The following is a 19,393-nucleotide window of genomic DNA, read 5'->3' as shown; positions in this document are numbered from 1 at the left end:
AAACTGATTTCTCAGACCTGGAGCTCTCAGCACACTTGAGATAGAGATAGAGTCACTACTGGCTTCTAGCTTTTAGCCAGCAAACCACTGATAGCAAAATTTTTACCTCGAGAGGTAAGAAAGACTGCTTCCAGCTAGTCAGCAGAATTTCCAATACCAGGGAGACAGACAAGAACACTCTCTGCAGTTTGGCATCCAACTGCTTCTAACTAAAACTGAAAGTGACACTGGAATTCCTGATTGGGGGGGAAAAAAAACTGTCCAAAGCACCTGACCTGTAAAACTCCAGAAGATTGCATACGGCCAAAATTAAAAGAAATGTTGCTACAATTATCCTGCTACAGCAACCATAAAAGAAACCAGGACTGGCAGTTTGGCAACAAACACAAAAGACATACCCTCTTAGAGAACTGCAGAAAACATGATTAAAATACAATTCTTAAAGGCACAATTGTTACTCCCCAGGTCTGACCTCTTGCAACACTCTGCTGACATCCCTCAAATCAGTCTTTTGCTCTCTTCTACCCACATGCTAAAATGGCCCTAACTGAAGTCAACATTTCATTGAACTAACTTTGTTACCATTTTTTGACATCTTTCTTAACATGGCTGATCACACCATCATCCCCATCCAGCATCTTTCTTGTGTTGTCTAACTTCATGGGATTGCCTCATTTGGTTGCACTCATTCGCACTTTGACACAAGTACATTTTGAATAATGGCTTCTTTTTGCAGTTCATACAGTTGCCCCAGGCAACTACCCAAGAGATATTTGTGTCTTCCTGTTCGCCCTTGTCTGGGTGCTAACTCATGACAATATCATCCAAAGATAAAGGCTCAGCTCCCAATTGTATACCAATGGCCTGTCTCAGCATCTCCTTACACGCTTGCCCTTCCATGTTACCTGCTTGTCTGACATCAGCCCTGGATAAATCTTTGTTTTCTTCAGTTAAAAACTGGGAAGACCAAAGTCAGTGCCACAAATTACTCTTGCCCTCTGCTGTCCCAGCCACTATTTTAAATTTTCAACTTCAAGCTGAGGTTCCAAACCAATATCATCTCCATCACCAAAACCCCCTATTTCTATGTCTGTAACATAAGTCTTATCTCAGTCCAACTTTCGCTAAAACTGTTTACGTTAGCACATTCAGATTTAAATTCCAGTAATCTATGGTCTGACCTCCCAGTTATGACAAACTCCAATTAATTCAAAACTCTTGTCTATATCTTGCCCTTCTTCCCATTCATGCTAGCTCAGATTGATTCTCAGTCCCCTTTATTTTTGCATTCATATCGCTTTATGGCCTCGCCTATCACTGTAACTTCCTCCGACCAGACAATTCCACTTTTCAGATCTCCGCTCGTCAGATGTGATCTCGTCTGCATTCCTCCCTCCCTTCACCATGACAACTTGGCTGGAATTCCTCCAAACCAACACAAGCTATTCAGCTCACTAAATCTGTAGCGTTCTTTTTCCTCACACAAACCATTGAATCTATTATTCCTGCTTTCCATATACTTTTAAGATGCATTTTTCCCCAGGTTGCTGTCTTAATTGTATTCTGAAAAAATTTCAGGCTGTCAGCCAGTTTCATGTTCTTTTTGGTCTGTGATGCTCACGTGGCTGTACTCCGTTCAGATTGCAACATCACAGACCTCTGACAAGCCACATCGACTCAAAGCTTAACAGTACCATATTCCTGGCCAAATGAGTGAGTGTAAGTGTTATTTGTCAGTTTGCTCTCCCACATTGTATTTCCACAAGGGAACCACAACTAGTGTTCATACCATGCTTTCAGCACTGTAAAACATCACAAAACACCTCAAAGGAGAATGGTCAAATTTGACATGAAATGAACTATTAGAACAAGTGTTTGATCACGGGTAGGTTTTCAGGAGTGTGTCAAAGGAGAGCAAAGTAGAGATTTAGGGGGAGGTTGGAGCCCAGGTGGCTAAAGGCACAGCCACCAATGGTAAAATTATTAAACTTGGGAATGAGCAGGAGTTAGTGGATGAGAATGTGGGGGGCTATGGGGTGGGCTAAAGAAGAAGGAGATCATAAAGAGAATCGAAAACAAGGATGAAATGTTGGAAATTGGTATTACCAGACCAAGAACTGTTGTAGATTAGCGAGCAAGGATAATGGTTGAACAGGACTTGGTGCGAGTTAGTGGACGCCCAGAAGTGTTTTGGACTGTGTTCGAGTTTATGTAGATTGGAAGATGGGAGGCCAACCAGGAGAACAGTGGAATATTCACGTCTAAAGGAAATAAAAGCATTGAAGAGGGTTTCAGGAACAGATGAGTCAAGATGCAGATAGAGTAAGATAATACTGTTGAGGTTTAAGTATGATCTGAAGATGCTGGTGTTGGACTGGGGTAAACAAGGTAAGAAGTCTCAAAACTATGTTGAAGTCTAATAGTTTATTTGGTAGCACAAGCCACAAGCTTTCATGGCACTGACCCTTCATCAGGTGAGTGGGATTTGTGTTCACAAACAGGGCATATATAGACACAAACTCAGTTTACAAGATAATGATTGGAATGCAAGTCTTTCCAGGCAATCAAGTCTTAAAGGTGCTTAACCTTCTCTCCACTCTCATTGTCTGTACCTTTAAGACTTGATTACCTGTAAAGACTCACATTCCAACCATTATCTTGTAAATTGAGTTTGTGTCTATATATGCCCTATTTGTGAACACAACTCCCACTCACTTGATGAAGGGGCAGTGCACTGAAAACTTGTGGCTTCTGCTACCAGATAAACCTGTTGGAGTTTAACCTGGTGTTGTGAGACTTCTTATGAGGTTTAAGTAAGCAGTATTGTTGATGGGACACATAGTTGAAAGGTCAGGGTCAAATACAATAATAGGTCTGCTTCAGCCTCATGACTGTCAAAGAGGGGGATGGAAAAGATAGCAGGAACTGAAGACAATGGCTTTGGTTTTCCAAATATTTTGTCAATCAGCACTGGATGCCAAATAAGCAGCATAGCAAATCAAGGTGGTGGTGATGAGGTTCAGTTGGGCATTGTTGACATAAGTATCGAATCCGATTTGTTCTTGGATGATGTTGCTGAAGAGCAGGATGTAAATGTGAAATTGGAGGGAATCGAGGGAAAATCCTGCCGTACTTGTGAGGTAACAGCTGGAGTGGGAAGAAAGGCAATTTGAGGGCAAATCCACATCTGACATGAGGGAGGCTTTTACGGGCCGGTGCAGGTGATTGTTTGACTGAGTCTGGATAGATTGGCATTGAACCTGGAGAGGGAAGTCTCACCCAGCTGGATGATGGAGAGATTTTGGAGGTGGATGTTGGCTTGGGTGAGGGCCAGTTGCATCCAAATTAGACAGAAACTGAGGAATGTGGATTGGGAGTCACTATTTGATGGCAAATACATTTGACAATAGAACAACATTGGCTATTCTCCAGTCCTCTGGAACCTCATCTGTGGCCAAAGAGGATATGAAGATTTTAAAGGCCGGTTGATTGAAGTGCAGGACAGAAATGAACCCGCAAAAATGAGGAATGGAAATGGCAGGATTCAGGAACCATGGATGACAAGGGAAATTGTAAGCTTCATCAAAAGTGAAAATGAAGCTTTCCATAGGTCAAGGCATCTAAAACTGACAAAGCCCTTGAGTATAGTGAAAGTAGGAAGGAACTTAAATGCAAAATTAGGAGGGCTAAAAGGGGCCATGAGATGTCTTTAGTAAACAGGGTCAAGGAGAATCCCAAGACTTTTATATTAGGAGTGTATATTAGGAGAGGGAAGGTAACAAGAAAAAGTGGACAATTGAGGGAAGTTATTTGTGGAGCCACAGGAAATGGGTAAGATCCTTAATGAGTACTTTGTATCAGTATTCACCAAGGAAAAGGACATGACAGATGTTGAGGTCAGGGATAGGTGTGTGAGCATGCTAGAATATGTCAATATATCGAAGGAGAAAGTGTTAGGTATCCAAAATTGCATTAAGGTAGACAAGTGCCTGGGGGCCGAATGGGATCTATCCCAGGTTACTGCAGGAGACAAGGGGAGAAATAGCTAGGACCTTAACAGATATTTTCACATCCTCTTTGATCACAGGTAAGGTTGCAGAGCACTGGAGAATAGCCAATGTTATTCCCTTGTTTAAAAAAGGAAGCAGGGATAATCCAGGAAATTATAGGCCAGTGAGCCTGATGTCAATGGTGGGAACATTTATGGAGAAGATACTGAGGGATAGGATGTATGCACATTTGGAAGAAAATGGATTAATTGGTGATGCACAGCATGGTTTTGAATGGGGAAAGTCATATCACATCAACTTGATTTTTGAAGAAGTGACAAAGATAATTGATGAGGGAAGAGCTATGGATGTAGTTTATATAGACTTTAGTAAGACATTAGTATAGACTTTAGTAAGACATTCAAGGTCCCACATGGCAGACTGGTACAAAAACTAAAATCACATGGGATGTGGGGGTGGGCTGGCTGTATGGATACAGAACTGGCTTGGTCATAGAAGTCATGATGTGGGTATGCCGGCGTTGGACTGGCGTAAACACAGTAAAAAGTCTGACAACACCAGGTTTTAGTCCAACCTATTTATTTGATAATATACTCACTAGCTTTCGGGGTTACCCCCTTCGTCAGGTGAATGGAGAGTTCTGGCCTCAGACAGAGCATATAAAGCACAGACAGTTTAGAGATTACATCAGTAATCTCTAAACTGTCTGTGCTTTATATGCTCTGTCTGAGGCCAGAACTCTCCATTCACCTGACGAAGGGGGTAACCCCGAAAGCTAGTGAGTATATTATCAAATAAATAGGTTGGACTAAAACCTGGTGTTGTCAGACTTTTTACTTGGTCATAGAAAACAGAGTAGTGGTGGAAGAATGTTTTTCAGAATGGAAGTCTGTAGCTAGTGGTGTTACGTAGGTATCAGTGCCAGGACCTCTGTTGTTTGTAGTCCATATAAATGATCTGGAGGAAAATGTGGGTGGTCTGATTAGAAAGTTTGCAGATGACAAAGATTGGTGGAGTTATTGATAGGGCTGAGGATTGTCAGAGGATATAGATAGATTGGAGACTTGGACACAGAAATGATAGATGGAGTTTAATCCAGACAAATGTGAGGTGATGCATTTTGGAGGATCAAATTTAGGTGTGAATTATACTGTAAATGGCAGAACCTTTAGGAACAGGGATGCAGGTCCATAGTTCCCAAAAAGTGGCAACACCGGTGGCCAAGTTAATTAAGAAAGCGTATGGCATGCTTACCTTCATCAGCTGGGGCACTGAGTACAAGAGTTGGGAAATCACGTTGCAGCTATATAAAACCTTGGTTAGGTCACATTTGAAGTATTGCATTAAGTTCCAGTCACCACACTACCAGAAGGACTTTGCAGGGGGTGCAAAGAAGGTTCACCAGGATGTTGCCTGGTCTTGAGGGTGTTGGCTATGAGGAGAGGTTGAATAAACTAGGATTGTTTTCACTGGAAAGACAGAGGCTGAGGGGAGACCTGATAGAGGTCTACAAAGTTATAACAGGCATAGGCATGGTGACTAGCCAGAGGCTTTTTCCCAGGGTGAAAGTACAAAGAGGCACAGGTTCAAGGGGAGAAGGGGAAAGTTTAAGGCAGATGTGTGGGGGAAGTTTTTCATGCAGAGAGTGATGGGTGCCCGGAACCAGAGATGGTGGTGGAAGCAGGTAGATTAGCAATATTTAAGAGGCATCCGTTTGGGTACAAAATAGGGAGGGAATAGAGGGATATGATTCAAGTAAAGGCAGAAGGTTTTTTTTAATTTAGCTAGGGCACAGACTTGAAGGGCCGAAGGGCCTTTTCCTGTGTTGTACTTTGCTTTGTTTAAGCCTGTCAAAGACTATAGATAGGTGAGGAGGGGAATAGTTTATCATGGTTACAATCACACATGATATAATTAGTGTCTTTGATAAAGGATGATTCTATGAGTAGTGTGGATGGAAACCTGATTGGATGGATTTTGGGAAAGGTTGTTATGGATCTTGACACATTTTGACTCAAGAACTTTGGAGTAGAAAGTGAGTTTGGAGACAGAGGGCAAATTTAAAGGGGGGGAGGTTCAGTTGCCAAATATAAGGTATTAACATTATCAATCAACATGGGAACAAGGAAGGGAGATTGGATGACCAGTATGTCGATGGAAAGAGGATCAAACAGGAGGTGAGTATTATGAACAAGATGAGCTCAGAGAGGAGAGAAAATAGAGAGAGATTCAAGTTTAGTGACATTACAGGAAGGGAGAGAGTAGCAGAGCAGCTGAATGGATGATCTCAATCTTAAGTCCATGAGCTCCTCATGCTCGCTGGAGGACGCAGGTGAGATTTCATTTCTTTCTCAGTAATTACACACAATTTATTCACAATGTACAGATATCATAGAAATGCATTTGATGATATAAAAGGAGCACCCATGAATATTGTTGAATAATTCAAAGCAGTTTCAATATTTTGTTCCACCTGTATTCAACTGCAGAAAATAAGTTGTGTCCATGCACATATGAGTCTTTATTTTCAAAAAGGCTTATAGAGCACACATCACTTTCCATCTGTTTTTTAAAATGAGTAAATAGTAACAACTTCCAGAAGTCAGAGAGATCAAGATAGAAAATGATCGTCCCTTGCCGTTTATCCATATGTTTAGGAAGCTGTGACACCAGAAAACTTTCGTTGAAGTAGCCAAAGATGGATTTGCAAAAGATTGGAATCCATTTCCATTATAAGAACATGATTTTTACAGTGAATTTTATAATCATTATCCTCTGTGCATCAGAAGCAGTGTATGTATAATCAATAACTTGCCAGTAGCCTGTCTTGTTTTTGGCTTTGCTACATTTTTCTTGATTTGGCATAAAGCTCTGCCTCCTGGATTAGTTTCCGTATTATATTTTGTGTACTTGACTCCTTGACTGTAAGCTGGGCAGAAATGAAGCAGCTGGATTGTTGATTAACACAAAATGTGATGGCTTCAGAATTATTGAAGTCACAGATACTTTTAACAGCTACTTAACTAAATGTTAGATCATGCTTACTTTGGTGGATTACACTGGGGTGTTTTGCAAAGATTGGACAAGAGAGTGGAGATGATATCCAATAAAACTTTTTATTTGTAGATGTAATGTTTACCAAAACTTCTGTTTACAGAGAGGAACGCAAAGGTTTGGCCTCTGACTCTCTCCCAGTGCTCTGCATCTAGGAACTGCTCTGTTGCTGCATTGAAACTGCCAAAACTTGCATTCCTGTGTCTTACCATCCTCACTCCAACTATGATTCCCTTGTACTGTACAGCAGGATGTGTCTCCAGCTGCTGCTTAATCTAGAATGGTCTTTACAGTTCAAACTATACCAGGTTTGTCCTCAGACTGCTACAACTAGATTGTGGGATTTACAGGGGTAGTTCCTGCTTATTTGCTTGCCATCAGATTAATAAACCTCTATTCAAACCTTCAGAGAGCAATGTACTCTGACATCCCGTCCCTCCCACAAATGCATCATCCCACATTTCCTGGGCAGTAAGTTGCATTTCTGCAAATTTTGCACTGGTTGGGGAGAAAGCAGATGGAGGAAAGCAAGTAACCAAGGTAGAATTTTTTTTAAAGAAGTAATTTAAAAAGGGGAAAGAGGGATATGGGGAACAGGTGGGGAGGTGGATTTGAGACCAGGGAGTGATCAGCCATGATCTGATTGAATGGCGGAGCAGGCTTGAAGGGCTGAACTTGCCTACTTCTGCTCCCAATTCCTATGTAGGAGGGAGGGTTTGCTTTGTGTACCATTTTCTGCTGAGTGGTGTGGGTGCTTTAATTGGAGTGGAGGGTCATTGGGGTGGGATGATGGGTGTTGGTTCATGGCCCACTTTGAAGGTACATCTCAGATGGACAGGAGTGGCAGGCGAAGAGATTGATTCAAGATGTGAAGTGCAGGAGCTATTTCTGCTAATGTATTTAGGGTGATATGCCCTGATTTCAATTCAGTGGGTGTTTCAGAATTCTGGTGTGGGATGTGAGGGGAAGAATATACACAGTCATTGGGGGCTTAATTGTACTACTGTATTTCACTACCCATATCTCAGCTCTGTTAACCTGGATTTTTGCTTCACTGAGCAGAAATTATTGCAAACCACAGTTACCATCCAATAATCAGTTTCTTTGTCTTTTTTTCCCCTTCATCCATATAAGCTTCCTGTTCTGTTTTTCTGGTCATTGTTTAGTGTACATTTATATTCATCAAATACCCATTAACCTTCCCAGTACTGATTTTCTTTGAGGAGAGCTGATGCCCGAATTCCTTGGTCTGGCAGCTCCGGGCTTTTTCCTCAAGTTCAAAATTGCTGAACATTTGGGAAGGAATTCTGAATTAACTGTCAAAAAAAAGATAAAATTCCTCAAAGACTGTACAGTCAAATCCTGAAAAGCGACAATGGATTTTGGCTATTACAAAAGTGCAGAACTGTACACATAATTAACTTGTTTAGTTGAGTGAAAGACTGGGATTCAACTATATCCTAGGCAGAAGGGGAGAACCAGTGAAAAAGATCCTAAATGGTGTATTGTCTTGTACTTGCACTACATTGAATAATATACAACAATAAAAAAGGTATAGGAGCAGAATTAGGCCATTTGGTCCATCGAGTAAGTAACACTTACTGTCCTGTCTGGAGGCAATACACATCTCTTTAACTTTGCTTATTGCTATCTCCACTCACATTGTCTGCACTTTTAAGACTTGAAAAGTAGATTAGAATGCGAGTCTTTACAGCTAAATCAGTATTCTGTAAACTGTGTGCCTTTATATGCCCTGTTTCTGAACAGAACTCTCCACTCACCTGACAAAGGGACAACGTGTTCCAAAAGCTTGTGGTGTTTACTATCAAATAAACCTGTTGGATTTTAACCTGGTGTTGCAACTTCTTACTGTGTTTACCCCAGTCCAACACTGGCATCTCCACATCATGATATCACCTAATGCACAGAGCAAATCACCATGCCCACATTCTGGATAAATTTCTTGCACATATTTTATTTTACATTTCCAAGATAAAATAATGAATACAAAGATTGGTGCCCTTAAAAAAAAATACATCAAGAAACTTCACAAACATGGTAAACTTGCATAGACCATTCAGCCTAAACATTAGCTTTAAAAGTCAATCTGAACAGTTCTGGATTATTTCAGGATTGGTCACTTTTGAATTCTCTTCTTTCTAAAATGGTTAGCCAATACATAGTAATATCTTTATCCAGTGACAAGACGCTGCACCATCCTGTGTAGTGCAATGCTACAAAGAGGTCAGCACAGGGGTTTACTTATTGCAATTTCTTCCATACTGTGAAGAGGGGACGGTTTCAATTTCAACAAGGCCAGCTCGAGACAAGCAGCTGGGAGGAAGGAATTCCCTTTGTTCTTTAAAAAGCCAATAAAGAACGTGAACTATGAGAAGTCAAAGCAGAGCTTATGCGCTCTCGGCAGGGGATAGGTTCACTACATTGCACTGGGAAACTTCAGAAATGAGAGACAAACAACACATGGGCAATATGAAATTATTTTTAAAAACGCAGTCTTAAGCATCAACTCATTAGATTGAGGCAAATTTTCAGAAGAAATGGCACAGTTGTCTCATGTTAAACAAAAAAGCCCATTGCTAATTTTATGCCAAATCATTGCTGATCCAATAATCAGTTGGATCAGCAATACCAGCCAGAATGACCCCAGGTGCAAGCCTTGGTCTGATCTAATTAGAGCAGCACCAGTATCACAACTATTTTCCTTGGTACCCACTGTTTAGGGGATACTACAGGTTTCTGCAGCTGATCCAGTCACGCTGCTGGAAATATGCATGCGGTGCCAACGAAGAATGAAAATGTATGATGTCAAAAGGCTGTTGCACTGTTCTTGGCTCATAAAATGGATCATTTGGGCCTGGTGCAGGAGTGCAGCACTAATCCTGTTAAGTATTACAATTTATTCTGAAATTCAGCATGGAAAATTGGTGGCAGATAGCAAATCAAGAGCAAAACAGAAAATTAAAATGGAACAAAATGAGGCTTTTTAAAAGAGTGTGAATCACAAAATATTTTTCTTGATGGTGAGTGGCAGGTTCATTTAATAAAAAACTGTGGCTCATGATAGCTTTTGCTGGCAATATAGTTGCGAGAAATTTTAAAACGTTTCACTTATCCAATGCTTAATTCGTAACAAGTTAAAAATTGACAAAATTCCAACTTGAAATAACTTCACTAGAGAATTACTGCAGACGTCAATATTTGAGTTGCTCATTCTCCAATTACTCAGTACAGTACCTGGAGTTACATATCCTTCCATTCACAGCAATAACATTTGTACACAAAGCATCCAAAATGGCATGAAGCGTTATTCAACAGGCTATTCTCTCTACTGACTTGTATTATATCTCCAGTATCGGTGTGAAGTTGCAACAATGACTGCCACAGCACCAGCACTAAAACGAGTGATGCTCGTTTCAGTGCTCCATTTTTTTTTATAGTTGAGGACAACACAGTAATCTTGGTTTAAGAAAACTTTCTTCAAAAGGTACAAAATTAATATCAACACAGTCCAAAAAGATGTAATATTTTCCTCACTTCTTGGTAAACACAGCAATTTAAAGTCTATTTTAAGCAAGTCGGATATAAGGTGCAGGCTTTGATGTACGCTCTGCCTCTTCTGAGTCTATATTCCAGTCGTTGTATCCCACGGGATCATTTAGAATCTGCAGATCATGGCCACCTTGTTTTAAAAAAAAATTGCATTAATTTGTTTGAACAAAATTCATATAATTTTAGTTTAGTTAATTAATGGAAAGTGTCCACCAGAAGTAATCAGAAGTTATGCAAAGTTATGTACAGGTTCAGTAAGAAAGAGGCAAATGGAATAGTGGTCTTAGTCTCAGGGGAGCTGGAATTCAAGTGACAAATGTCACACTTTAATTGTACACTCTTTGACCACACTCTTATCAGGAGTAATAAAATCTCTTTTGGCGATAAACCTCAGGAAAATATACAATTATTTTGGAAGGTGCACAACGCAGTTTCATCATAACACTACTTTAAAATGGCAGAACCCTTAGGAACATTACCATAAAAAGGATGTGGGCATGCAAGTCCACAGTTCTCTAAAAGTGGCAACACAGGTGGACAAGGTGATTAAGGTGGCATATGGCACACTTGCTTTCATTGCCCAGGACGCTGAGTACAAGAATTGGCAAGTCATGTTGCAGCTATATAAACCTTGGTTAGGCTGCATTTGGAGTATTGCATGCAGATCTGGTCGCCACACTATCAGAAGAAAATGAAAGCTTTGGAGAGAGTGCAAAAGAAGGTTCACCAGGATGTGGCCTGGTCTTCAGGGTGTTGGCTATGAGATGTTGATGAATAAACTAGGATTGTTTTCACTGGAAAGACAGAGGCTGAGGGGCAACCTGATAAAGATCTACAAAATTACCAAGGGGACAGACAGGGTGGATAGTCAGAGATTTTTTCCCAGGATGGAATTGTCAGTTACAGGGAGGGGCGGGGGTGGGGGGCTGCAGTGGAAGAGAGAGAAACAGGTTCAAGGAGAGAGGAGGAAAGTTTCAGGGGGATGTGTGGGGTAAATTTTGCACGCAGAAAGCAGTGGGTGCTTAGAACACACTGCCAGAGGAGGTGGTGGTGGAACCAGGCACATTAGCGACATTTAGGTGGCACCTGGATGGGTACATGAATAGGGAGGGAAGAGGGGGATATGGTCCAAATAAGGGCAGAAGCTATTTTGTTAGGTTAGTTAGGGCACCTTGATCGGCACAGGCTTGGAGGGCTGAAGGATCTGTTCCTGTGCTGTATTTTTCTTTCTTCTTTGATATCAGAGCTTAAAATGAGGTCAGGTTATATAAATTTGGTTTGTATTCCCTGGAGTTTAGAAGGTTGATGGATGATTTTGCAGAGGTCTGCAAAATGATATGGCATTTCAATTGGGGAGATACAGAGAAACAAGTGAGCAATCTTAAACTTGGAGCTAGGCCATGTAGGAATAAAATCAGGAAACACACAAAAGGATAGTGGAAATTTGGAACTCTCTCAATCCTAAGAAAGGCAAATCAAACCTTGAAGACATGAATACCTATACCTAACAAAAACAAAACTGTAGATGACTAAGAAGTATGATGTGGACCCCAGGGTCTTTCCCAGTGACCATGTCTGTATTAAGTGCAGGTTGCTGGAGGAGCTCCAGCTCAAGGTAGATGAGCTGGCCTCTGAACTTCAGACACTGAGGCTCATCGGGGGAGAGAGGGTGCCATTGTCAATGGGGTGCAAGTGACATCCACCCCCCCTAGATTATTATTATTATTTCTTATTATTACTCACAAGAGGTTATTGCAGAAGGTAAGGGGGCATGGAGTTGGGGGTAGGGTGTTAGCGTGGATAGAGGATTGGTTGTCAAATAGGAGGCAGAGAGTGGGGGTTAATGGGTGCTATTCGGATTGGCGGTTGGTGACTAGTGGAGTGCCCCAGGGGTCGGTGCTGGGGCCTCAGCTATTTACCATTTATATAGATGATCTGGAGGAGGGAACCGAGTGTATGGTGTCGAAATTTGCTGATGACACCAAGATTGCTGGAACGGCAAATTGCGTGGAGGGTGTGGAGAGTCTGCAGAAGGATCTAGATAGGCTGGGCGAATGGGCCAGGAAATGGCAAATGGAATTTAATGTTGGCAAGTGTGAGGTGGTCCACTTTGGTAGGAGTAATGGTAGGAAGGACTATTACTTACGGGGCGAAAAACTGCAGCAGGCGACGATGCAGAGGGACCTCGGGGTCCTTGTGCATGAGTCGCAAAAACCCAGCCTGCAGGTGCAGCAGGTGGTCAGGAAGGCTAATGGGATGCTGGCCTTCATAGCGAGGGGGATTGAATATAAAAGTAGGGAGGTCTTGCTGCAGCTGTATAGGGCACTGGTGAGGCCGCAGCTGGAGTACTGTGTGCAGTTTTGGTCGCTGTACTTACGCAAGGATATATTGGCCTTGGAGGGAGTGCAGAGGAGGTTTACTAGGCTGATACCGGAGTTGAGGGGGTTGAGCTATGAGGAGAGGCTGAATAAACTAGGCTTGTACTCGTTAGAGTTTAGAAGAATGAGGGGAGATCTCATTGAGACGTATAAGATGATGAATGGGATGGATAGGATAGAGGTGGAGAGGCTCTTCCCGCTCAGAAAGGACAGTAGGGCGGGAATGTGGAACTGAGACACGACAGATCAGCCATGATCTTATTGAATGGCGGGGAAGGCTCGAAGGGCTGGTTGGCCTACTCCTGCTCCTATTTCTTATGTTCTTATGTTCTTAAGTAGGTAAATGGAGTTGAGGTCCAGATCAACCATGATTTAACTCAATGGCAGCCTTGAGGGGGCTGAATGGCCTTCTGCCATTCTTACACTTCAAAATGTTTTGATAGATGGATGAGCAGGTAACTCCAAAAGGCAAACACTGCACAACCGCACCCCACCCCCCCCAAAAAGAAATCTGTATCTGTCGCGGAATTTTAACTGCGACAGATGGATGGTGCTTTGGAGGACATAGGTTGGAGATATAGTGGTGCTGCTGATTACAGATTAACCACTGGTAACTGATGCAGAGATGGACACTCAAGCTTTGAATGATGGACAACTGTCAAAGGAATTATATTTTCAATATCTTAATTATTGCTAAAAAGGTGCTCATGAAGTAGAGAAAAGGTGAATGCATTTTGTACCTGAAGGGAAAAGGTTAATGGATTTTGTACCTAGAATATGTCACAAACATAACCCTTCCTCATGGCTGATCTCCTTTAGCTTATACTGCTCCTGGCAGTAATACAAGTTATTTGTTTACGTATTACATGCTTTAACTCTCATTTTTATAAAGACAGATAGTTTAATGTAGCTGTTATTTTGTAGACTTTGCAAATCTTACTATTTGTGTTAGTTAGACATCGTTACAGAGATGGTAGTTTATGATACCAGCGTTTAACAGGAAGAATCCTGCTGGGACAGCCATGATCGCACAAGTAATTTCAAAGGCAGGGATGCTGGTACTGCTGCAGAGGAGTTTTGAATCGTGATCAGATTGAAGCCTGTGTCATGACTGCTGGACTGTGATTCCCGATTAAATCTGGGGCTGAATCATGACCAAGGAAGGCCCAGAGGTCTGGCGGGAAGTGGAACTTTGAATCGTGATTACTGCTGGAGTTCAATGTATAAATGCCCACTTGTGTTTGTGTTCTATGAGAAGTTTGGTAGTCCATTGTAAGGAACCAGTTTCTCCCAAAACTCTGGAATAGACACCAGAGTTTTGAAATAAAAGCTACTGTATTTTGACTCACTAAACGTCTCTGGGGTATTATTTTACCTACAACACTCATTAGTACTGAGTCAATTTTCTAATTGTCAGGTAGTATAGCAGTGATATACTGGAATAGTGTGGATAGAGGTACGGTTAGTTTTGGAGCAAAAATATTCAATACTACAATTCCAGGATTCTGTTGGGGCCAAGAGCCTTTTCTGTATCCAATCTGCTGAACTGTTTCTTAACCCAGGATTAGACAGATAGGTCATTCACCCTGCACTTCTGTCTGAATACTGTTACAAATTCATTAGCTTTATGTTTTGCACGGAAGTGCTGGAATCCGCTACCATGAAGTATGGGGATATTCATTGAGCCATCTCCTGCTTGTTGTTTAATTGTCCATCATCATTCCTGACTGGACATGACAGGCTAAATCAAGTTTCCATCTGTCAGGTTTGGGATCTCTGAGCTCTATCCATAAATATGCCCCTTCCATTGCTTAACAGGCACACAGTCACCAGGTTAGCACGTTGTTTTTAGGTATGACTGCTATTGCTGCTGGCATGCATACTCTTCAACATTCTTAACTGAACTGGACTTGGGTTCCTGGCTTGATGATGATGGTAGAGCAAAGTAACCTATTCCATCTAGCACAGTGGCAGTATCACAAAACACAAATGGAGGGCGTCTTCAATGTGAAGACAGAACTTAGTCTCCAGAGGATTGTTGCTGGTCAGCTCTGCTCTGGAACAGTGATGGAGGAATCTGGGTGTTGGCAGATGGACATGAGTGTCTCTCAGGCTGTTACTTGACCAGTCTGTGAAACAGCCCTCCTAGTTTTGGCACAAGTCCCCAGATGTTAGTAAGGAGGTTTCTGCTGCCTCTGCTGGGCTGGGCTGGGTTGGGTGCGCCTTTGTCAAAAGGTTGGCAGTTTTGTTATTATGCTGTTGGTCGCGGGTTGATGCAACCGAGTGATTTCTCACATCTTTTCAGAGGGCAGTTAAGAGTCAACCACAATGCTTGGTCTGGTAAAACAGGCAAGAATGGCATATTTTTTTCCTAAAGAATACTAGTGAACCAGCTGAGTGTTTACAATAATCTTGATAGTTGAAACTTCCGATTCTCAATATATTTCAATTAACTGAATTCAAGTTCACTAACTGACCAAGTGGGTTTGAACTTGGCTCTGGAGTTTTGATACAAGTCTTGGGACATTTTTTGGAAACAAAGCAGAAATTTTAAGAGCTTGGCCAGAATCATCAAGAGGGTCAACTAAAATGCCACACAAAAAAAACCCCATCAAGCTTGTGTACTGAAATATAGAAGCAAATGACATTGGGCACAGCTGTGCAAATGAGTATATCCTCAATGGTTGTGGCTCCAAAAGAGAATATGGAGCGTTGACCAATACAAATTTAATTGTTGCAGTCAGTATAACTGACTCTGGTCGGGAAGGGTCGGGAGGAGCAAGTTCCTAATTAAAGTGAAGGATTTCATATATTGAGCAGGCAAAAGCTAAAAAAAAAAATCAGCAAATTCCAACTCATCCAGCTGAATTTATATCAAATAAATGGCTGGATGTAGGGGCCTCATTTACAAATTCAAAATGAGTCCATGTTAAAATTTACCTTAAAAATATCTACAGCTTATTTGTAAACTGTATATTAAAGAAAGAACTTACCACGCCGGGTACAAACCAATTCAATTGTCTGAGGCTGTTGGTCCTCTGTCATTAATGATTGCTGCAAAGGGAAATGAGATTATTTAGCTCTATCTCTCTACCACTGCATTTGAAGTAGTTTTGTATTTATAAAGCACTTCATTGTGTTCAAGGCATTTGAAAAGCAATCACTACTGATACTTGTGTGTAGCCAAATATATGCACAAGAACCTACAAGTAGTAATTAAACAAGTGGCCAGGTAATTGTTTACTCAACATTATTAACAGAAGATTAACCAGGCCATCAGCAGATCTCCTCCTTATTTTTTCCCACAATGCTCAGGAGCTGTCCTCCATTTAAAATCTGCAGTCATCAGCCCTCTCCTCAAAAAAAATGTCAAGACTTGATCATTGCCATTGCATTTATGCCCCCAGCCCACTACCTCCATCTGCAACCTCCCCTTCCTTTGATCACCCTGAAATGTTGACAGTTTCTGTCTTTGCATGGATGCTCCTTAACCTGCTGAGTGGTTTCTTAAACAGCAAAAGTCTGATTGAGTTTTTAAATACATGGACTAGGGCACAATGAAGAGAGAAAAGCAGGGGGTGGGGGAGTGATGGACTTGAAATGCATGAAATGCAGTTATGAAGTCTGCCTAAGCCATTTGGTCTATCTTTGCTAAGCCAGCACTGTCCAATTTAACAGCCTTGCCCTCCCTACAACGCTGCAAATGAGTCCCCACATGCATGTCCAATTGTCTTTTGAAATCTGTTTCCATCATCCTTTCAGGTGTATAGCCAAAATGTTAACCTGACTCCTCTTTATAGAGGCAAACTGACATGTGTTCCACTGTTGCAATAAAATATAGATCTAATATCAACCAAAAGTAGTTTTAAAAAGCTATGAAACAGTTCATTGTTTTCATTTAGAACTGGTGGGCACGGGTACATTTTGGAATTAGACCGGGAGATGCTACGAGAACACAAATGTGGCAGAAAAGGAATCTCCGATGGTACAGGATGAGTTGACTTGTACAGTGTCAGATATTCAGTAGAATTGCATGACTGGAATTAAATACTAGGTGTTGTGTCAAATATGCAGCCAATAGCACCTGTTTCACACCAACAGATGAACTTTTACCCCTACCTTTTCTCCAGAAAATTTAAGTTTGAGCCAAAAGGCCCAAGAAGGTAGTAAAATGGAACAAAACCAAATGATCAAGAGATACTTGTACATATGTGTGTCATCATTCCCAGGATGAAGCACAGATACAATTAACAGATTTATAATCTACAGAAATTGCTGGAAATTGGGTAAAGATAGGATTAGGTTCAAATTTGATGGCCCCTGTTGTTAAACATCCAAGGAGCACATACTTTCCAAACACATACATCAAGTCACCCTTGCACAGATATTAGGTGGAAGCTGGTTCCATGGAACTTATGCCAACACCTTGGACAGGAAGGGGGTGGGGGTAAGAAAACTGGAGTCGTACAGCATTAAAAAAGGAGATTTACTAATACAATGCAACTCAAATACTCCACATCAAAATTGTAGGTTTTGAAATAATGAAAATAAATCCACAAATTAAAGCACATTGTAGATCATAAGTAATTTTAATTGGGAAATGTAAATAAAAACTATGATTGTCAGCCACTAAAAACTTACCATTCCAGTGGTACTGTCATAGCAGGCACAAATAGGAAGACTTCGACAACCAAGATATGCAATAATGGTTGCAATCATCATACCAATCACAGATGCAATTAATATGGCCACATTTGCTCCTTCGACAAATTTGGTGAGTATATACTCCTGCAAGGAATGAAGCAAGCATTTTATTTCCAATTTTGACAGCAGACTGAAATGTGCCATGATGACACCTCATGACAACTGGAATCATGAAGAGGAAAATTCCAAGTTCAATCCCTATTCCCCTGCTCAGTAACATCCTTGGGATTTCCAAAAGGCATTCAATTAAAGGTATCACACAAAAAGTTAAAACACAAGAAGAGGGGCTTAGGAAGTTGGGTTAATATATTAGCATGGTTGAAGGATTGGACTAAAAGCAGAGAGTAGGAATAAATGGAACATTTTCTAAGTTGGCCAGCTGTAACTAATGGAGCACCACAAGGATCCATGCTGGGGCCTAGAATCAACCTAGAATCTATTTAAATGACTTTGAATCATTGAAACAAACTTCTGAAGGGGCTTGACAGAATCTAGAACACAGTGGCACAGCCTCAGGGTAAAGGGGTCAATCATTTATGATTGGAATGAGGAGAAATGGAGGGTCGTGTCTCTTTGGATTTCTGTATTCCAGAGGGGTACAGTTGCTCCATCTTTATATACATTCAAGACAAAAATGGATAGCTTTTTGATCTCTCAGGGAATCAAGAGATATGGGGAGTTGACAGGACAGTGAAGTTGAGGCAAAAGATCGGCCATGATAATATTGAATGGCAGAAGAGGTCAAGGGGCTGTAACAAGCCCCTTCAGAAGTTTGTATGTTTCAATGAGATTACCTCTCATCACGGAAAAGCTCTCTCAACCTAGGGACCAGTCTAGTGAACCTTTTTGCTGGACTGTCTCCAAGGCAAATCCATCTTTTTGCATGAAGATTAAAAACAGTGCACAGAACTTTAGCTATGACCCCACCTATTTTGTAGAATTCCTGTTCCCATGCCAAAAGAACCAACGTGCCATTTGCCTTCCAAAACTGCTGCATGATAACTTTGTTCTAGTAAAGTACTGTAGATTGTGGCATATACGTTGCTTCAGTCTATATGACAATGACTCAATATTTCAGGCCCAAAAATCATTTTTTTTGCATATACTGGGTAGATTAGGCAACTCAACCCACCCCGCAACACTTTCTCATGAACTTCTGTATCTTAGTATACATGCATATATATTTTATTAATTCATGAGTTGTGGATAATACTTATTAAGCATTTATTGCTCACCCCCGATTGCCCTGAAGAGGCGGTGGTGAGTCATCTTCTTGAAGACAACACAGTTAGGCCATTTCAAAAGGTAGTTAAGAGTCAATCACATTGCTGTGGGTCTGGAATGATGCACAAGTCAAAACTAGGCAAGGATAGCTGATGCAATTCTATGAAAATGCATATATTTACAGAATGAAAATTCCTGCATTTACCGTATTGAAGACAAAGCATGAAAATTATAAGATTCAAAGTCAGAGTCAGCCTGAGTTACAGGATCAAAAAACAAATCCCCCAAAACCAACCAAAATGAAGTATGGATTAAAACTTAATTGAGAATCATTAAATAAAACAACTCCAACAGAAAACAGAAGCATTGCTTTAATTGTAATAAAAATACTCCATGTGAAAAAATAAAGAACACTGAAAAATAAGTTGAAGATGATTACAAAGATAATTATGG

General features: G+C 41.1%; 1 protein-coding gene across 2 annotated transcripts in view; it reads right to left on the bottom strand.

The window, feature by feature from the left end:
* Positions 1-8,042: 8,042 nt before the first annotated feature.
* The window catches only part of LOC145346682 (uncharacterized), a 37,507-nt gene continuing 26,156 nt past the window's right edge, over positions 8,043-19,393 (bottom strand). For both annotated transcript variants that reach the window (XM_080194278.1, XM_080194287.1), the window contains 3 exons: positions 17,654-17,800; positions 16,006-16,066; positions 8,043-10,764 (listed from right to left, as the gene is read on the bottom strand). In XM_080194278.1, the coding sequence (XP_080050404.1) occupies positions 10,652-10,764; positions 16,006-16,066; positions 17,654-17,800 (321 nt within the window). In that variant the 3' untranslated portion in view covers positions 8,043-10,651. The remainder of the gene's footprint in view (positions 10,765-16,005; positions 16,067-17,653; positions 17,801-19,393) is intronic.

The sequence above is a fragment of the Carcharhinus amblyrhynchos genome, chromosome 1, assembly GCF_965287045.1.
Source record: "Carcharhinus amblyrhynchos chromosome 1, sCarAmb.v2.hapA, whole genome shotgun sequence".
Taxonomy (NCBI): Eukaryota; Metazoa; Chordata; class Chondrichthyes; order Carcharhiniformes; family Carcharhinidae; genus Carcharhinus; species Carcharhinus amblyrhynchos.
This window is presented reverse-complemented; position numbering and strand designations above follow the sequence as displayed.